Here is an 18,239-nt window from a genome sequence, read left to right on the forward strand (position 1 = left end):
ACCAGTAGAGAAGTTGACAAGGGCATTTGACAGAGGTTGTCGATGAGGCCACATGACAACAAACCTTGTGGAATGTATGAACGGGGTATTCAAAGGAATTCAAAATCTGCCGATAACCACCTTGGTAAGATCGACCTATTATAGGTTGGCTTCTACGTTCGCAACCAGAGGTGAAAGATGGAGTGCGGTGTTAATGTCCGGACAAGTATTAAGTGAGTGTTGCATGAAGGTCATGAAAGAGGAGAGCATCAAAGCTAGCACACACACTGTAACAGTCTTTGACCGTCATAGGAAAAATTTAAGCGTCCAGGAAACAATTGACCACAACGAGGGGAGACCAAATTTAGCCTATGCTGTTAGACTAAACAGAAGTTGGTGCGATTGTGGAAAATTCTAGGCCTTCCGCATTCCTTGCTCCCATGTCATTGCAGCATGTGCTTATACTCGTCAAGACGCTTACATCCATTTATCTGATGTGTACAAGGTCGTCACCGTCATGAATGTATATAATCAAAGCTTCTCGGTACTACCAATGGAGGAATACTGACCTTCATATGAAGGTGATATAGTTTAGCACAACGACGAGATGCGTAGAAAGAAAAAAGGAAGACCAAACAACACACGTATCAGGACAGAAATGGATTCCACAGATAAAATGATAAGATTATGTAGTATCTGTCGTCAACCAGGACACAACAAGAACAACTGTCCCAATCGAGGAACATCATCTGGGTCTTAAACTTTTTGTAACACTGTATTTCTGTAACCTTCAATCATTATATATCACATCAGTACACAATAAGCTATCTGAAAACAGAAATATTTCTAATTGATTACAACAATCAAATTGATGTCATCTCGACCGAACATCATTTCCCTATCATCCTTATCAGTCTTCATTCGCATCCAAGCAAAGATACTGTCAAGTCTCTCAATACTTCTAATTTTTTCCCCTTCTTGTATTTTCCCATCTAACCAACGAACCAACTCCCTCTTCAGTTGATCGAACGTAGTGATGTTCCAGAACAACACCAGCATCTGAGGTTTGTCTCTCGCATAAATCACCTTTCTGTATCGACGACGAACACCAAACATGATTGTCAAATGATTAAATGAGATGTGGAACAATGACTCAGAGAACGCATCTATTTATAACAAAAAAAAATTGTATTTTACACTGAGGCACCAATCTAATTGACGCCTCCTCTCAAGCTATACACAGCGGCGGCAATCTAATTGGTTAGGACACCTGCCCTAGCCAATCCAATTGGCGTCGGACATTCAATTTTTAAGAGGAGTCGCCAATTGAATTGATGTCTCCTCCTAAAAGTGGGGTAGTTTGGAATATTTTTTTTAAACTAAAAAAGTGAATTATTTTTGTAAAAAATTCTTATATTCCGTCCTAAAACATTTCTCGGATTTGTTGCTACTTTTTAAAATAATTTAAAATAAAAAATCTTACCGAAATAGAAATAGCCTGTGCAGTTGCGGATACTAAAAATATCTTGCAAATTTTTAGAAAGGGAAATCTACGAAAGGACGACACAATATCCATACAACCTAGCAGATTACAAATGGACGTCTCTGATTTATGTTCATATAAACACCAACGGTTCCGATTTCTTTTCAGATAACCCTGTCTTTTATTTAATTCTTATTTAAAAAAAAAACCGAAACACATCATTTTCTTATGCCCGAAAAAAAGAAGAGAAACATAAGATATGGATGAATGGATCAACCGCTTCTTTTCTTCTTTCTTCTTCTTCCATTCCAATTTCTCTAACCCATTTCTCTAAACTTCACCTTTTTCTCTGAATTCATCAATTTGTTGAAGAAATGGCTATGCCTATCACTGCTTCCAGTCTTGGATTTCACTTCACTGCTGCTACTCAAAACCCTATTTTCTGTGTTCCTTTTTTGAGGGCTTCTTCTGCGTTTCATGCTACTAAGCCATGTTACTTTCTTCACAAAACTAGGTAAACTACCTCTTCCTCTCATCATTTCTTACTTATTATGGATTATGTTATTGATTTTTTTTATATGCTGGTTTCGTGAAATTGAAATTGTTGTTGCTACTTAATTGTTAGAATTTAAGCTTGCAATTAGTGGTTATTGCTGTTTGTGTTATTATGTTTTTAATTCAGTTGCTGTGTTTTGGGGATTCACGTTAAAGTTTACTGTAATTAATTGAATCCACTTATAGATAGAAAGATTTATGGTTAATATCGTGAATCGGAGAATTGAAGGGATGTAAATTATCGAATTTAAGTTGGGTGGTTGAAATGGAGGAGGATTTAAGGGATTTTATGTGACAGAAAAGTACCACTCAAGTTGAATGGAAAGTTGTATCGAACTGAGGTAGGTAAGATGTAGGATGTTGTATGTAATAGAATGTTGGCGCTTAAGAATCAACACGAAAATAAAGTAATTGTAGCCGTGATGAGGATGTTGCGTTGGATGTATGGTAAAAGTAGACAAGATAAGATTAGAAATGACAATATTAGAGAGAGTGTTGGAGTAACACCTATAGTAGAAAAAATGGCGGAGAATAGACTTCGGTGGTTTGGGCATGTACAGAGAAGACATGTAGATTTTGTGGTAAGGAGAGTAGATCAGATGAAGAGGAGTCAAATAGTTAGAGGTAGATGAAGACCTAGGAAAATTATAAGAGAAGTTATTAAGAAAGATCTCGAGATTAACAATTTAGATAAAAACATGGTCTTTGATAGAACATTATGACGGAAGTTGATCCATGTAGCCGATTCCACTTAGTTGGATAAGGTTTGGTTGTTGTTGTTATATCGTGAATCGGAAAATTACTCGTGAAAATATGATATTTTAAACTAAAAACAAGTGACAGCAAAATTGTAAGCTGATATATGATATATAAATCTCAAAGTAGTTCAAGATTCAAGTCATATATCAAATGGCAAGAAAAATTGCTAACGAAGTTGACAAAAACAAGTGGCTAATACACTAAGTTTAGGTAACGATTTGTTAGAAAGAATTATATTCATGATAGTGAATTGAGAGTCAAGATGAAATTCATGTGCAAAATAGATGCGTGCTAGGGATTGTATCAGTTGGATTCAATTTTGTGTCAGTCGGGCTACGGCTTGTATGTACAGTAAGATCATGCTTTAATCCATCTTGATGACCCCACCTAGTGGTGTATAACTTGTTTGTTGTTTGTTGTTTGTTGCTGAATTGAGTCCATTTATACCCAAGAGAACTTTTAAATATCTTTCTTTTTGTAAAAATTGATCTAGTTGAACTCATTGACTGATATTTGGTTCCTTCCTTTTCTTGCATTGTGTGAATTAATTTTGACTAGTAATTTAATATGTTTATCCAGATTTGGTATTATTAGCATGTATCTTGTCGTTTTATCATGTAGAACACTTGGAGGACATGAGTTTGGTGTTAAGATAGTAAGTAGATTAGGCTGAGTGAGTGCTAAAAATATTTACTGCAATACTTCTGTATGAAAAAATATTAAACATTTGAAAGTTGGAAAGTGAGTATTACTTTCAGCTAAGACTTCACCACAGTAATGAGTCCATTTTTATGTGTTAATTGTATGCACTATGTACCCATTTGTCAGATTGTTATCCTCTGGAACTGCGATTATCACTCGAGCAGCAGCACCTGTTACTAATGTGCAGGTATTCAGTGTGATCAACTTAAGTGATTGTCATTATTTGTGTGTGAATGGCCAAAGCCAATAGTCTATTTCTATAATGCTTGTGGACTATGCTCATTGATCGGTTAGATTTTTTTCTTTTCTGTGGAGAACAGGATGGTAATCAAGGTGAGACTGATACCGTTCCGATCCCGATAGTCATAATTGACCAAGATTCTGATCCAAATGCAACTGTGGTGAAGATAACTTTTGGTGATCGGCTTGGAGCTCTCCTTGACACAGTATGCTATTTTCTTAGTATATTTGTGCCTGCTTAACTGTTGATTTTCTTAGACAATAATATTGTTATATTGTCAATATAGAATTTGTACGGTATGTAATTTCTCTTTGTATGTTATTGTTATGATTAGTTTATTGAGACATATTTGCCTGTGTACATTATGAACAAAAAAGTTAACTCTCAACATTGGTTTGCAGATGAGTGCATTAAAAAGCTTAGGCCTCAATGTTGTTAAGGCAAATGTCTTTCTGGATTCTTCTGGCAAACACAACAAGTTTTCCATCACAAAAGCGTAAGTGTTACGTGTTTTTCACACTATGTATGTGATTGTTATGAGTATATGTTGTTGTTCAATCCCTACTATTGATTTTGGTTTATTAATGAATAATGTTAAATGACTGTTAATAATGATTATGTTGCTTTTTATGACTAGCAATTGTGAATGGAGACATGAGATTGAGAACAGAATTAAGGATGTAAGGATTAATTAAAAATAAAACATATGATATCAAATCATTACTAAAATTGGAACGAGAAAGCAACAGTTTAATTGATGATGATTAAACAATGACACGAGAGTGGTTGGGTTTGATTGATGTGTTGGAATGTTCATGATATGTCATCCTGTTTAGCATTGCTCAAACCGAGTGACTCTTTAGTTTAGGTCATCATTTGGACCCAACAGAAACTCTCAAACATTTATTTTCTTTAATTCACTCCACCACTGACCCACACTTGCCATTTCTTGTGCTTTTGCTCCTAATAGCACATCCTTACAATGTACAACTAAAGCAATCTATTTATGAAAAATCAATTACTTTCTATGCTAATTTGGCTCTGTTTGGATAAACAGCTTAGTAAAGCACATATAGCAAAAGCACTGATCATATAAGTGCTTGTGTATAAGCTATTTCAATAACAATAAATAAAATAAAGTCAGTCTTTTTTATATAAGCTATGCTATAAGTTGTTTTTAGAAGTTTTCAAAACATAAAATATGTCATAAGTTGTTTAGATAAACCCTCCTAAACAGTCTCTCAAGTGCTTATGCTAGTAGACCAACTCAAGCAAGTAAATCCAAACAGACATTTTCTTTATGATGAACTAAACACATGTTAACATACGTACATGTATCTGCAGTCAGACTTCAGATCAGCCTGCCTAAACAGTATTAGAAATTCACATTAGAAGTTCTAATTTAGAACAGTAAAACTTGTTGGGAACTTGGGTTCAAAATTTTTTCGTTTTAAGCAACAAATATCTTGGATGAGGTTTTAACTAGCTTCTTTAGTAATTCCTTGGATATGCTGGTGGAGCTTTTTGCAGTGATACTGGCAGAAAAGTCGAAGATCCAGAGTTGTTAGAAGCAATTCGTTTGACAATTATAAATAATCTGATTCAGTATCACCCGGTATGCTTTACCAACTATCCTCCTTTCTCACTGGAGGGTGATTTGGTTGTAATATATGCCAACAAGCAATTCTCACTTCTCAACTAATTAGAATTTTCAAAATGGTGGTCCAGGAATCAAGTTCTCAGTTAGCAATGGGAGCAGCTTTTGGACTTCTACCTCCAAAAGAGCAGGTGATGAATGTCTTCACTTTTCAGTTTCAGTTATAACACATGAAGTTTTCATTCTTTCCGGTAACATAGGCAGGCTGTGTGAAGCTAAAAGATGAGGGCACGTTAACTTCAGATGTGTTTCCTGTCTTTCTATTTCCTCTGATAAAATAAACATTAGAGAGGACATTGTGGGTGCTTTTGAAAATGAGTCTTAAAAATATATTGGATATTTCTGAAAAATGTCAAAATATTGTTTTCTGTGTTTCAATGAATGCATTCTCTCTAGTTAGATTTTATCTTCTCTATATCACACTTAAAATGAAAAATTCAAAACCAATTGTCATTCAGGTTGATGTGGACATTGCAACTCGCATAAATATTTCTGATGATGGTCCAGATCGAAGGTAATGCATTTGTTTGTTTCTTGCTTAACACTATAGATATTATGATGGAATCAGGAAATGATTATGTTGAAGGCATGATATGATATATAAGGTCTTAGAAGAATACTTATCCTTGTACTTTTGGCTAATATACATATACTTATTTGTTTTCGATTTTTAGTTTGTTCTATGTGGAGACAGCTGATCACCCTGGATTACTCGTCGAGCTTGTAAAAAGTATTACTGACATTGACATTGCTGTTGAATCTGGAGAATTCGATACTGAGGTATATACAACTTGTGCTCCAAATAAGCATTATGTGATCTGACCTGTCACGATTCAAAATGAATGTATCCATGTTGAGAGAGCCTGCCTTTTGGACTTGGCCCATTCGTTTATTGGCTTACGACTAGGGGAGTTGGGGGTGCTGGGGGCTTTGCCACCTGTGGTATGGTTTAGGTGTAAACTTGTGAACTAGAGAACATAGTATTTAAGCAAAGCTTTGAACTTTGTAACCCTAATTCGTTGAATAATAGAAAAGTAAAATAACTACTCTGCCATCGGAGTCATAGGCACAATTGACCGAGTTATGGGATCAATCATTGTGTTCTTGTGTGTTTATCTTCTTACTTTAGAACCACATTTGTTGTTCTAGCAATCAATTTAATTATTGAGCTCCAAACAAATAAGGGAATTTATTTATACCAGTCTGATGAAAAAGCTTTGTTTGAACCTAGGGGCTCTTGGCTAAGGCAAAGTTTCATGTTAGCTACAAAGGCAAAGCAATCGGCAAGCAGCTGCAGCAGGTAACTTCAGTCTTCTAATTTTGCCTTCTCAAACAAAGCCGCTAGCTTATAGCGGATACCATATAGTGTATAAGCTTGAACGATTAAAGTAGACACAACTCAGTTGGTAGCTGTGTAGGGACATCAGGTGTAGGAGCGCGAGTTCGAACCCGCAAATCCCACTTGTTCATCTTTAAAAAGATGAACTCCGGCCACTAGGCTACTTACAAAAAAAAAGTAGACTTGTTTGGTAACTGTTTTCTCTCACGAGCTTAAAGCATTTTTCCACTAGAATATACTGGTTTTTGAGAGGCTACTTAAGTAACATTAGAGTTTCTTTTTTAACTGTTAATTTTGTCAAACACTCCAAAGTCAATCTGCTGGTTTATTCGTAATCGGGCATCAATTACTAGCTAACTTATCTGTTATCCTTTTATCAAATTCACCCGCTGTCTGCTAGCTTATCTCTCATCCATTACTTTATATCAAACAGATAATAAAAAACTAAGATTGTTTCATAAACTCATCCATTGAATAGACAAGTAGGTCCTTATTGAGCATCTAGTGGTGCACTTTACATGCTGTCAGCATAGATTCTCAAGTTTCTGAACTGATTTAGATTCATATTTATCATCTTGCAGGTTCTTGCTAACAGCTTGAGATATTTCCTGAGGCGTCCGACAACGGAGGAATCCAGTTTTTGAAGGGCATCTCTTTCAATTTAAATAAAGTACATGACATTATATATTCTTTTGAAGATTAACCACCATCATGGATTGGTGAATGCTTGCATTCATTGTTTCATTTGGAAGAGAAATGAAGAGTAACTGGAATGCATTTACATCATTAAACTAAATTAACAAGGATATGATTGTAAAGTTACTTTTGCTAATTTCTTACATAAAATTATTTGCAACTTCAAATGCTTTTAATATTTGGTCATAGTATTCATTTCATATACAGTATTCATGGTAAGGATCATGAATAAAGGTGTTGGAACATGTCTAACTTCCAAAATGGGGATCGATTTGAAAGAAATTTTTAAGTCCCACGTTGTTAGAAAACTATGTGCCTCAATATGTTAATTGGTGTGTTAATCGAGAAAACTCGGACCCACGTTGCTTACTTACACATTATAGTTAGTTTTCAGTGGTTAGCTTATTTCATTATATAAAAAATCACAACTTTCAATTAAGTGTAAGTGTTTGCTAATTCATGTTTTATTCATAAACATACTAAAAACTACTTTTGACTTTTTGCTTCTTCATTCTCTTTACTCTTTCTTCTTGAATGGTTGAAACTCCAATATCTTCCTTTTTTTTTCTTTCTACCCGTTGGTTTTTTATAAATATTTTTTTGAATTCTTTTTGGAGAATAATTTGAATAGATCAATTATCTATTGTATAAATAATAATCTTACAATATAAAAATGTGTTGTTTTATTTTGAAGCTATCCTTGGACAGTGTGGATTCAAATGAAATTATTAAAGAAGAATGTACTTGTCAAAAGTATTATACGTGACAACTCTTTGAGTTCAGGGATGTTAGAGTATTTTAGGGTTGTTTGTGGTCTTTGAGCAAGGTCACACCGGAACGTGAGAAGTTATATATCAAATGTTTTTGCGTAATGAATTGGATCTCATCTTAATCTTAAGGTTGAAATATTTATAAGAATTTTGCATAATTTATAGAGCCTTTATTAAACTGGGATACACGTGTAAGGTCATTAAAGCACATGCTTATAGAATGCACTCTAAGAAAAGGTTGTGTGTGAGTTTGATGTTTGAGATGAAGTTCAAGACAATGAGTCACTCTTGTTGAATTAGAATCTTACTTGTTACTCAAAGGTTCAAGTCGTAGACAAATCTATTTATGCACAATCTTAGAATCAATTGATGTTACTTTAATTGAGAAAACTGATGTTCCACGTTACTCAACTTACACATTATAGTTAGTTTTTAATATTATATAAGAAAAAGAAAAATTCTAAGTCTCACATTATTTAGATTACAAACTTTGGTTAACTTAATTATTAATTATATAAGAAATGCATAAGTTTCATTCTAAGACACACCAAAAATTACTTTTGAGTTTTTTCTTCCTCAGTCTCCTTAATTTGCATTCTCGGATTGTGGAAACACAAACTTCTTCATTTTTCTTTATATTCGTTGATTTTTTTTTGAATATTTTCTTGAATTCTCTTTAGAGAATAATTTGAATTTCTAATCATTTGAGAAATTATTTGAGATGGTCAAACAACCAATATTTAATTCTCTTTGAAAATTATTTGAATTTTTCCTTATTTAAGAAAATATTTGGAATAGTTAACGATCATTATAGAATTCTCTTTGAAAAATTATTTGAATTTTTCCTTGTCAGAGATATAGAGTGATATTTATTTCATGGAGGATGTCTTTTTGGATAGATTACTATGCAAATAGTAATTGTAAAATATTAAACTGGATTGTTTTATTTTGGATAAAACATGATCATTAAAGCATCCTTCCTAAAATATTAACCTTGCTTCAAAGCATTAATTTCTTCTTGAAGATCTGATATACGAAGGATGCTTTCATGATAACGATCATGAAGTTCATCCCAAACTTTTTGCTATTTTTTAGAGTGATATTTACTTCATGGAGGATGTCTTTTCTGATCGCCTTGTTTTATTTTTCATATATCAGATCTTCAGGAAGAAATTAATGCTTTGAAGCAAGGCGATCAGAACATAACGCAATATCTTACAACTTTGAAGTAATTATAGCAAGAAATTAAGAACTTTCATCCTCTCCCTTCTTGCACCTGCAACCCTACTTGCAGCTGTAAACTTCTCTCAATAATTAAGAGCTACCGCGATGGCGACTATGTCATTCTCGTCTTAAAGGGGCTTAATGAATAATACATTCATGTTCGGGCGTAGATCATGCTCATGAATCCCTTACCTCCAATCAATAAGGTGTTCTCATTGCTCATTCAACAAGAATGCCAGGTTCTTCTTCCTCAAGAATACGAAAAGTTACTTACTGCTTTCAGCAAACCCTTTCTACACGGACGACCTCTGGACAACAAGCCCAAAAATTTCTCTTTTGGTAGAGGCAGAGGCGTCAAGATTTGTACCTACTACAATAAACCCGACCGCACCATTAAAGTTTGCTTCAAGAAGCATGGACTTTCCCCGTATTTGAAGAAACCCAACATAACCAATATAACATCTAAAGAATCCACTCAACAAACTATTGGCACTTCTCCTTGTGAAGACTTACCGACCTAGTTGGACACTACTCATCTCACACTTGATTAGCAGAAAGCTCTGTTTCTTCTTTTGAATCAATCGACTGCAGTCACATTGTCTAACATTCATGACATCATCTCCTCTCTTACTCATGATTAAGGTAATTCTACTAAATCTCATTTTTTGAACATGTTTTCTCATGATTCTTGGATTTTGGATACCGGTGCCACTAATCACGTGTGCCGATCCAATAATTTTTTCATACATCTTACCAACATTAAACCTATCCACCTCCGGCTTCCCAATGGAGCCACCATCACTGCCTACTCTTTAGGCACTATACATTTCAATGATAATTTTTTGTTAAATGATGTTTTATATATTGATTTTTTTACACAAATCTTATATCTGTGCCAAAACTTACCACTGTTCTTAGTTACACATTAACTTTCACCTCCTCTGACTGTATTATACATGGCAACCCTTCCCTGATGAGGATTGGTGCAACTAATCTTCATCACGACCTTTATATCCTCACCTTGCTATCCAACCCAAAACTGGTTTTCAATTCAATTGTAATTCTAGTTCCCCGTCCCACATCAATAATTGTACCCTTTGGCACAATAGGCTTGGCCATCCCTCTAACGAAGTTTTACTTCAAATCAATAAGAATGTTTCTTTAACTAATTTTTCTAAAAAATTCTTTACCTTGTGATGTTTATTTTATGCTAAACATAAGAGATTACCTTTTCAGGATAGTAGAAGTGTGTCCCTTAAACCTTTTGGCCTTATTCATATGGATATATGAGGTCTTTTTTTCAACATTCCATGAATGGTCACAAATACTTTCTAACTGTCATTGATGATCACACTCGTTATTGTTGGATTTTCTTAATGAAACTTAAATCTGAAGCTTCCTTGTTAGTTCAATCTTTTACTAGATTTTCTCAAACTCAATTTAAGACAACTAGCAAAGTAATATGGTCAGATAATGGGCTTGCATTTACTCTAAAACATTTTCATCTCACTAATGGTATTCATCACCAAAATTATTGCATATATACTCCCCAACAAAATGGCTTAGTCGAATGTAAACATCAACATTTTTTAAATGTCACTCGTGATTTACTTTTACAATTTAAACTTCCAAAAGTTTTTTGGTCACATGCTTTGACATATGTTGTTTTCTTAATTAACTGATTACCCACTAAATTACTCAATTTCCAATGTCCTTTTACTCTTTGACTTGATGTTTTACCTGACTATTCTGTTATGAAAACATTTGGATGCCTTGTGTATGCTTGTATTTCTAAACGTAATCGCACCAAACTTGACCCTAGGTCTTATAAATGCGTGTACTTAGGAACTAAACATGGCGTGAAAGGAAACATTTTGTATGACATTAATAATATGAATATTTTTATATCTCGTGACACTATATTTTTTTAGCACATATTTCCCTACACACACAACAACAATGACACAACATCTATTTCTCTTCCCACTCATCTTATTATCACTTGTGACTCTTACTATGACCATGACTCTCATTTCCCTCCTACTAACCTTCCCAACAATAATCCAAACATCACTAACCATAATAACTCTCACCTTACTGACAACCTTACCCCTTTTCCCACACCTGCCCCAAACCCCTACAATTCCAATCACACTACTCCCACCTCTAATCTTGACATCCAACCTGAATCTGACAATCCTATTACTTCTACCCCGCCATCCACCCAACATGCCTTACGGAAATCTTATAGAATGTCTAAGCCTCATACCTATTTACAAGATTACGTTTTCTCCCTTTTACAAGTACTTCTTATTCATCATCTTCAACTACTCCAGGTATGGTTTCTCACCCCGCTTCTAATGTCTTATCTTATGACAATTTAAGTTTTTTAACTTAAACATTCCTCGCAAAACTGAACCCAAATCCTATTCTAGTGCCATTAAATATCCTAATTGGCAACAAGCTACTAATGCTGACTTACATCTCTCACTAACACCAATACTTGAGATCTTGTTTCCCTTCCTCCTAATAAAATTGCCATCAGTTGCAAATGGATTTTTAAACTATTTTTGTTTTGCTAATGGTACTATTTAAAGATACAAGGCACGACCTGTCGCCAAAGATTTCAATCAAACTGAAGGTTTAGATTATTTAGAGACTTTTTGTCATGTTATAAAATGACTACCATTAGATTACTATTATCTATTGTTTCTACATTAAATTGACACCTTCACCAACTGGACATTAACACTGCCTTCCTCCATGGTGATTTAGAGGAGCAAGTTTACATGAAACGTTTCCCCGATTTAGATGTCCCTAATAATAATAATAACAATATCATATGTAGGTTAATCAAATCCATCTATGGTCTAAAATATGCTAGCCGTCAATGGAATAAAAAACTTCTACTCTAATCACTCTTGGCTATCACCAATCTAAATCGGATTACTCTTTGTTCACTAAAAAATCTCTTAATTCTTTCACTGCTATTCTTATTTAGGTTGATGACCTTATTCTTGCAGGAAATGACTTAAATGAATTTTCTAACATTTAATAGCTGATTGACACGAAATTCAACATATAAGATCTACGCTATCTCAAATACTTCATTGAATTTGAAATTGCTAGATCTTCTATAGGGATTACCTTGTGTCAATGCAAATATGCTCTCGACTTACTGCAAGATACAAGCCTTCTTGTTGTAAAACCTGTATCAACGCCAATGGATCCTGGATGCCTTCTCGATAAAGATGATTCCCTCTTGACAGACCCATCCACTTTTAGGAGTTTGATCGGTAAATTACTCTATTTAGCTCATTCTCGCCCTGATATTACGTTTGTTGTTTGCATGCTCAACCAATACTTAACTGCACCCACCAACACGCATATGTTGGCTGCCACAAGAATTTTATGTTACATCAAACAAGCCCCCTGCTCTCGGACTGTATTTCAAGAAAAACTCCTCACTCACCATCACCGACTTCACAGATTCAAATTGGGGTACTTGTCCTATAACCTGCAGGTTCATCAATGATTTTATTTTTTTCCTTGGCTCAAATCTCATCGGCTAGAAATCAAAGAAGCAAAATTTAGTGTATAAATCCTCTTTCGAAGCAGAATCTTGGGCTTTTGCCAACACTTCTTGTGAGGCGCAATGGCTATTATTCCTTCTTTAGGATTTTTGCATTCCATACACAAAACCGATCACATTATTCTTTGACAATAGAAACACCAACCTTATTGCCTCAAACCTAGTTTTCCATGAAAGAACAAACACATCGAGATGGACTGCCACCTTGTTCGTGATAAACTTCAAGCCCAAGATAATTCACTTGATGCCCATCAAATCTGCAAACCAAATAGTGATTATTTTCACCAAATCCCTCCACTGACGTCCTTTCCATTTCCTTGTTAATAAACTAGGAATAACACACATCGATTTTAGTTTGAGAGGGTTGTTACAACCTAATTATTTTTCTTTCCCTTTTAGTTTTCTTTGTTATTTTTTAAATTTTTTTATAACTTTTTCTATTTTGCGTGCAACGACTATATTTTTAGACCATATATTCTCGTCACTTGTTTATGTACAATATGAAAGTCCTTTTAAAAAAAAAAACAGAAGGTTATGGCTACAGCTTTTCAATAAATTATTGATGGTGAGTAAAATGTGTGACAAAAGAGACAATTAAGAAAAGAAAGATAAAAACATGAGATGACTAGATTCCTTTTTTGGTTTGGTTCAAATGCTAGATTCTTTTTGAGTGTGTAACAAGTCCTGCAACCTACTTGCAATCAATTGTTTATAACCATTAAGAATTTAACTTTATGTGATTCTTCCATGTTTCTGTGTTTCTATTTCCATTTGTTATAAAAAGTATATTTCTTATAACAAAATATTTTTAAAGAAATAATTATTTAATTCCTAGACTGCCCTATTTTAACCAAGTTGTGATATGTGATGATTAAATTAGAAATATACGACCTATGAATAGTTGTTGGGTCTAGCATAATAATCTACTTTATGGTGACCGAATCGAGAAATCTTAAGTAAATTCAAAAAAATTAAGTTGATATCCATACTGATATAAAAAAGGATTTAAAGTTTAAGTGATAAATCAAATGAGAAAAGAAAAACAATTCACTATACAAAATTATAAAAAGAGCAGGTGATTAATAAATCGAAATGTAGTATAGATTGAGTTCAATTTTAAATAATACCAATATACAACTCATATGTATAGTGATATATTGATGACTATTTTATAAAATATTGAATTAATTGCTGTTATTATGCTAGATTGCTAGTTAAGTCATACCTAACTTCCTAGTATTAAGTTAGAATAGGCTTTTTGTTAGTTAAGTTAGTTACACCTAACTTTTTATTATGCATTGTTATTGTTAAATTAACAATATGACACTTTCGATAACTCATCTCCATAAGTTTATATAACAAAATTTAGCATTAGATTAAAAATTATTATCATATAAATAATTTCTATAAAATTTCATATCAATAAATTTTTTTTAATATGTAAAAAATATGATAAAAATCATTTAAAAATTATATATATATATATATATATATATATATATATATATATATATATATATATATATATATATATATATATATATATATATATATATATATATATATATATATATATATATATATATATATATATATATATATATAATGCTATGTCCCAATAGCATATGTTAAGACATCTAAAAATAAAATATTTATATTAAAACAATTAATAAAATTATTCTATAATTAATTTGTAATTATTATTTAACTGTAATTATACTTTTATTAAGGAAGTTATGTCAACTCTTATGTATTATATATAACTTTTGACATCAATGAGATATACAGAGAAAATTCAATTATCTTATACAATATCAAATTTTTAAAAAGATTCTGACCTACCTCTCCTCCAACCCAAACATCAACTGTTGTCGCGTCGTGCCTTTTTCCTTCGCACCGCCAATGCCGCTCTTGCTTCACCCTTCCCTTCCGCGCCCCTCATCTTCCTTATCTTCTCCAACGCTGTTGGCCTACTGCCGTCATGCTTATCACCTCCTCCCTTGGCATGCATTGCCGCCCGACTCCCTCTCTGGGGTTCGCGTCGCCAGTGCATAGCCTCCTCAGTGTTGCCCTACATCATCGTCAACCTCTCTAGCATCGCCAACCCCTCTTGCGGCCCTTGTTCCTTTTCATCATGTCATCCTATAACATGTCTTCCTCTTCCAACGACGAAATCGACATGGAGACTACTTCTCCCAAGTTGGACAACCCAACACCACCTACTTCATCTCCTTCCAAGTTAGAATTTCATCCTGCTCTCACTGTTTTCAACATTAGGAATAATATTCCTAATGCACTTGACATGGAAAATGATCGTTACGACATATGGGCGAAGCTATTTCGCGTTCATGCTCGCTCCCTCTAGGTCCTGCATCATATTATTCCTTTGGATAACAAGCCTCCACCTCTTGTCACTGACCCCACTTACGACCAATGAGCCACCTTGGATGCTACCGTGCTTCAGTGGATATATTCCACTATTTTAGTTGACTTGCTAACCACCATCATGGAACCCGGATCCACGTCTTTGGCTGCCTGAATGCATTTGGTTGACCATTTCTAGGATAATCGAAACGCACGTGGTGTCACTCTTGAGCAGGTATTCTATGATGTTCGCATGAAGGTTTTTCCAAATGTCTCTACACATTGTCAACATCTAAATATGCTTTCTGACCAATTACATGATGTTGGTGTTCATGTTAACAATCATCGTATGGTCCTTCATCTCATTTATGGCCTTACCAATGTTTACCAAGGTGTTTCCACCTTGATTCGCCAAAGCAATCCGCTCCCCTCCTTTCATTAGGTTTGTTCCAAACTCACATTGGAAGAAGCTGATTTGGCTAAGATGACACCCATTGAGTCTCTTGCCGTCTATCTTACCACCCAACGATGTTCTTCTAATGACTCATCCCAGAGCACCAATCACCTCTTCCGTTATCACAACGCTCATAATTGGGGTGAGAATCATTGTAAGTACGGAGCTCCTCACGGCGGAAACACACATGACTCTCCTCCTTGGCAGCAGTAGCATGCAGAACAATAATATCCCCCTTACCAATAGTGAGGTTGGACTCTTCCACCATGGGTCATACCTCCGTGCCTGTATCCTACCTCTCAACAGTCTCACCCCTCTGCTCCCCTAGCAACCCGACTTTTTGGGCCAACATCCTTAGACTTACGTTGCCGCAACTTCACAAGCACCCACTAATATTTTAGTTGCTATACACACCTTGTCTCTCATTCCCCCGAACTACACATGGTACATGGAAACAGGTGCCTCGTCCCACATAGCGACGTCACAAGGTAATCTCTTATCTTATTCTTATTTTAGTAACTTAAATCAGAAACTGTTTGTTGGTAGCAAATAAGATATTCCAATTCAGGGTTCTGGAAACACAAGCTGTTAAAAATTTGATTTCCATGAAATAACTCACTAATGACAATAATGTTTATATTTCTTTTGATCCCTTTGGCTTTTCGGTCAATGACTCTCAGACGATGATTCCACTCATGATATGTGATAGTCTTGACGATCTTTATTCAATTACTACTTCCTATCCTTTTATTGGTCTTTCTTACAATGTCTAAACAACCGTCTTGGACATCCTAGTTCTCCAGCTTTGTAGTATATGCATAGCAATACGTTTATTAGTTATGAACATTTGAATTCTAAGACAATTTGTGCTTCTTGTGTGTCTGGAAAACATGTTAGGTTTCCTTTTGTTTCATTCAATAATGTTACTATGATGTCCATTGATGTTTTACATAGTGATTTATGGACATCACTGGTTTTGAGTTCAGCTGGTCATTGTTATTATGTTTTATTTTTGGATGATTTTTCTAATTTTCTGTGGATGTTTCTTCTGACAAATAAATCCCATGTTTTTGAAACGTTGACCTCTCTTTCAAATCAAATTCGAACATAATTTTCTCAAATTGTCAAATGTTTTCAATGTGATAATGGGCGAGAATATAACAATATATCTTTTCATAATTATTGTGCTGCTAATGGTCTCATTTTTCGCTTCTCTTGCTCTCACACTTCATCACAAAATGGTAAGGCAGAATGAGAAATACACACCATTAAAAACATGATTCACACTCTTCTCGCTCATGCTTCTGTTCCTCCCTCGTTTTGGCATCATGCGCTTCAAAATACGACATATATTCTTAACATTCTTCCCTGGAAAACTCTGTCTAATCTCTCTCCTACTCAACTTATGTATCATCATGATCCCTCTTACACACATCTTCGTGTCTTTGGTTGTCTTTGTTATCCCTTGTTTCTCTCCACTACCATTAACAAATTACAACCCATCTTGACTTCGTGTGTTTCCTTAGGGCATCCCTTTAATCACAAAGGTTATAAATGTTTTGATTTGTCACTGTAACACCTCAAAATTTGCCCTCCTCTCTTGGGACTAGCATTAACATATTGCATATCATTTTAGGTCATTAGGCATTGCATATTGCATATCATGTGGTTACATTGTGCAAGCTATCCTCTCAAGTCTTGATCAGAAGATGAGGAAGTCAAAGGCAAGCCTAGGGGTTTATTGATTGATCATTGGCCATCTGAGGATTGGGCTGTGAAGTAGGGTTTCATGATTCTCAATGGATGTTGGTCTTCATCTTGATTAAAAAGATACATCATCATCATCATGGTTGGTCATCATCAAGTGTTGGAGCATATTCCTTGAGATTAGGGTTTTGACCACTGGTCAACCTTAATCATCTGCATTGGGCCAATCAGGGCATAATCAGGAGATGGGGGCTATGATGTATATGAGGATCATAATGTGATTATATTGAGCTCATGGATGCTAGGGTTTCATGGTTGAGCCATTTCATCAGGAGTTTGGGGCTCAATTTGATCAGTGCGTAGCCAAATTCATCTATCTGTCAGAAAAGTCAATTGTGGTCAACGGTGCCTGGATTGATGGATTTGGAGGAGGGAAAGGGCAAGAGATACTCCATTCATGTTCAAACAAGTCTCATTTGACATTTCAGATACTCACATTGAAGGATTTGAGGTCATAGCAAAGGTTTCCAAAAGGAAAAATGACCTATGGTTTCAAGTTTCCAAAAGGATGGCAAGTTTTTGGAACGACTTCAACCCAATTTTCCCCCATCAAAAAAGCTTCAAATGGAATTTTGTTGAACATGAAAGTTGTAGATCTTTCTCTCCCATTTTCAAAAAGTCCAAGATCGTGAGAATCGGATGAACGGTTGAGGAGAT

General features: G+C 34.7%; 1 protein-coding gene across 1 annotated transcript; it reads left to right on the top strand.

The window, feature by feature from the left end:
• Positions 1-1,672: 1,672 nt before the first annotated feature.
• On the top strand, positions 1,673-7,578 carry LOC127100880 (ACT domain-containing protein ACR11). The gene is made up of 10 exons (XM_051038186.1): positions 1,673-1,976; positions 3,605-3,665; positions 3,799-3,924; positions 4,121-4,215; positions 5,250-5,334; positions 5,448-5,507; positions 5,835-5,890; positions 6,051-6,156; positions 6,608-6,676; positions 7,297-7,578. The coding sequence occupies exons 1-10, from the start codon at positions 1,837-1,839 to the stop codon at positions 7,357-7,359; spliced, it is 861 nt and encodes a 286-aa protein (XP_050894143.1). The 5' UTR covers positions 1,673-1,836; the 3' UTR covers positions 7,360-7,578.
• The last annotated feature ends 10,661 nt before the right edge of the window (positions 7,579-18,239 follow it).

The sequence above is a fragment of the Lathyrus oleraceus genome, chromosome 7 (genome assembly GCF_024323335.1).
Source record: "Lathyrus oleraceus cultivar Zhongwan6 chromosome 7, CAAS_Psat_ZW6_1.0, whole genome shotgun sequence".
NCBI lineage: Eukaryota > Viridiplantae > Streptophyta > Magnoliopsida > Fabales > Fabaceae > Lathyrus > Lathyrus oleraceus.

Coding starts and splice junctions, on each gene's coding strand:
- LOC127100880 (XM_051038186.1), top strand. CDS start 1,837: ATGGCTATGCCTATCACTGCTTCCAGTCTTGGATTTCACTTCACTGCT. Junction 5,335..5,447: donor ATCTGATTCAGTATCACCCG/GTATGCTTTACC, acceptor ATGGTGGTCCAG/GAATCAAGTTCTCAGTTAGC. Junction 6,677..7,296: donor TCGGCAAGCAGCTGCAGCAG/GTAACTTCAGTC, acceptor ATCATCTTGCAG/GTTCTTGCTAACAGCTTGAG.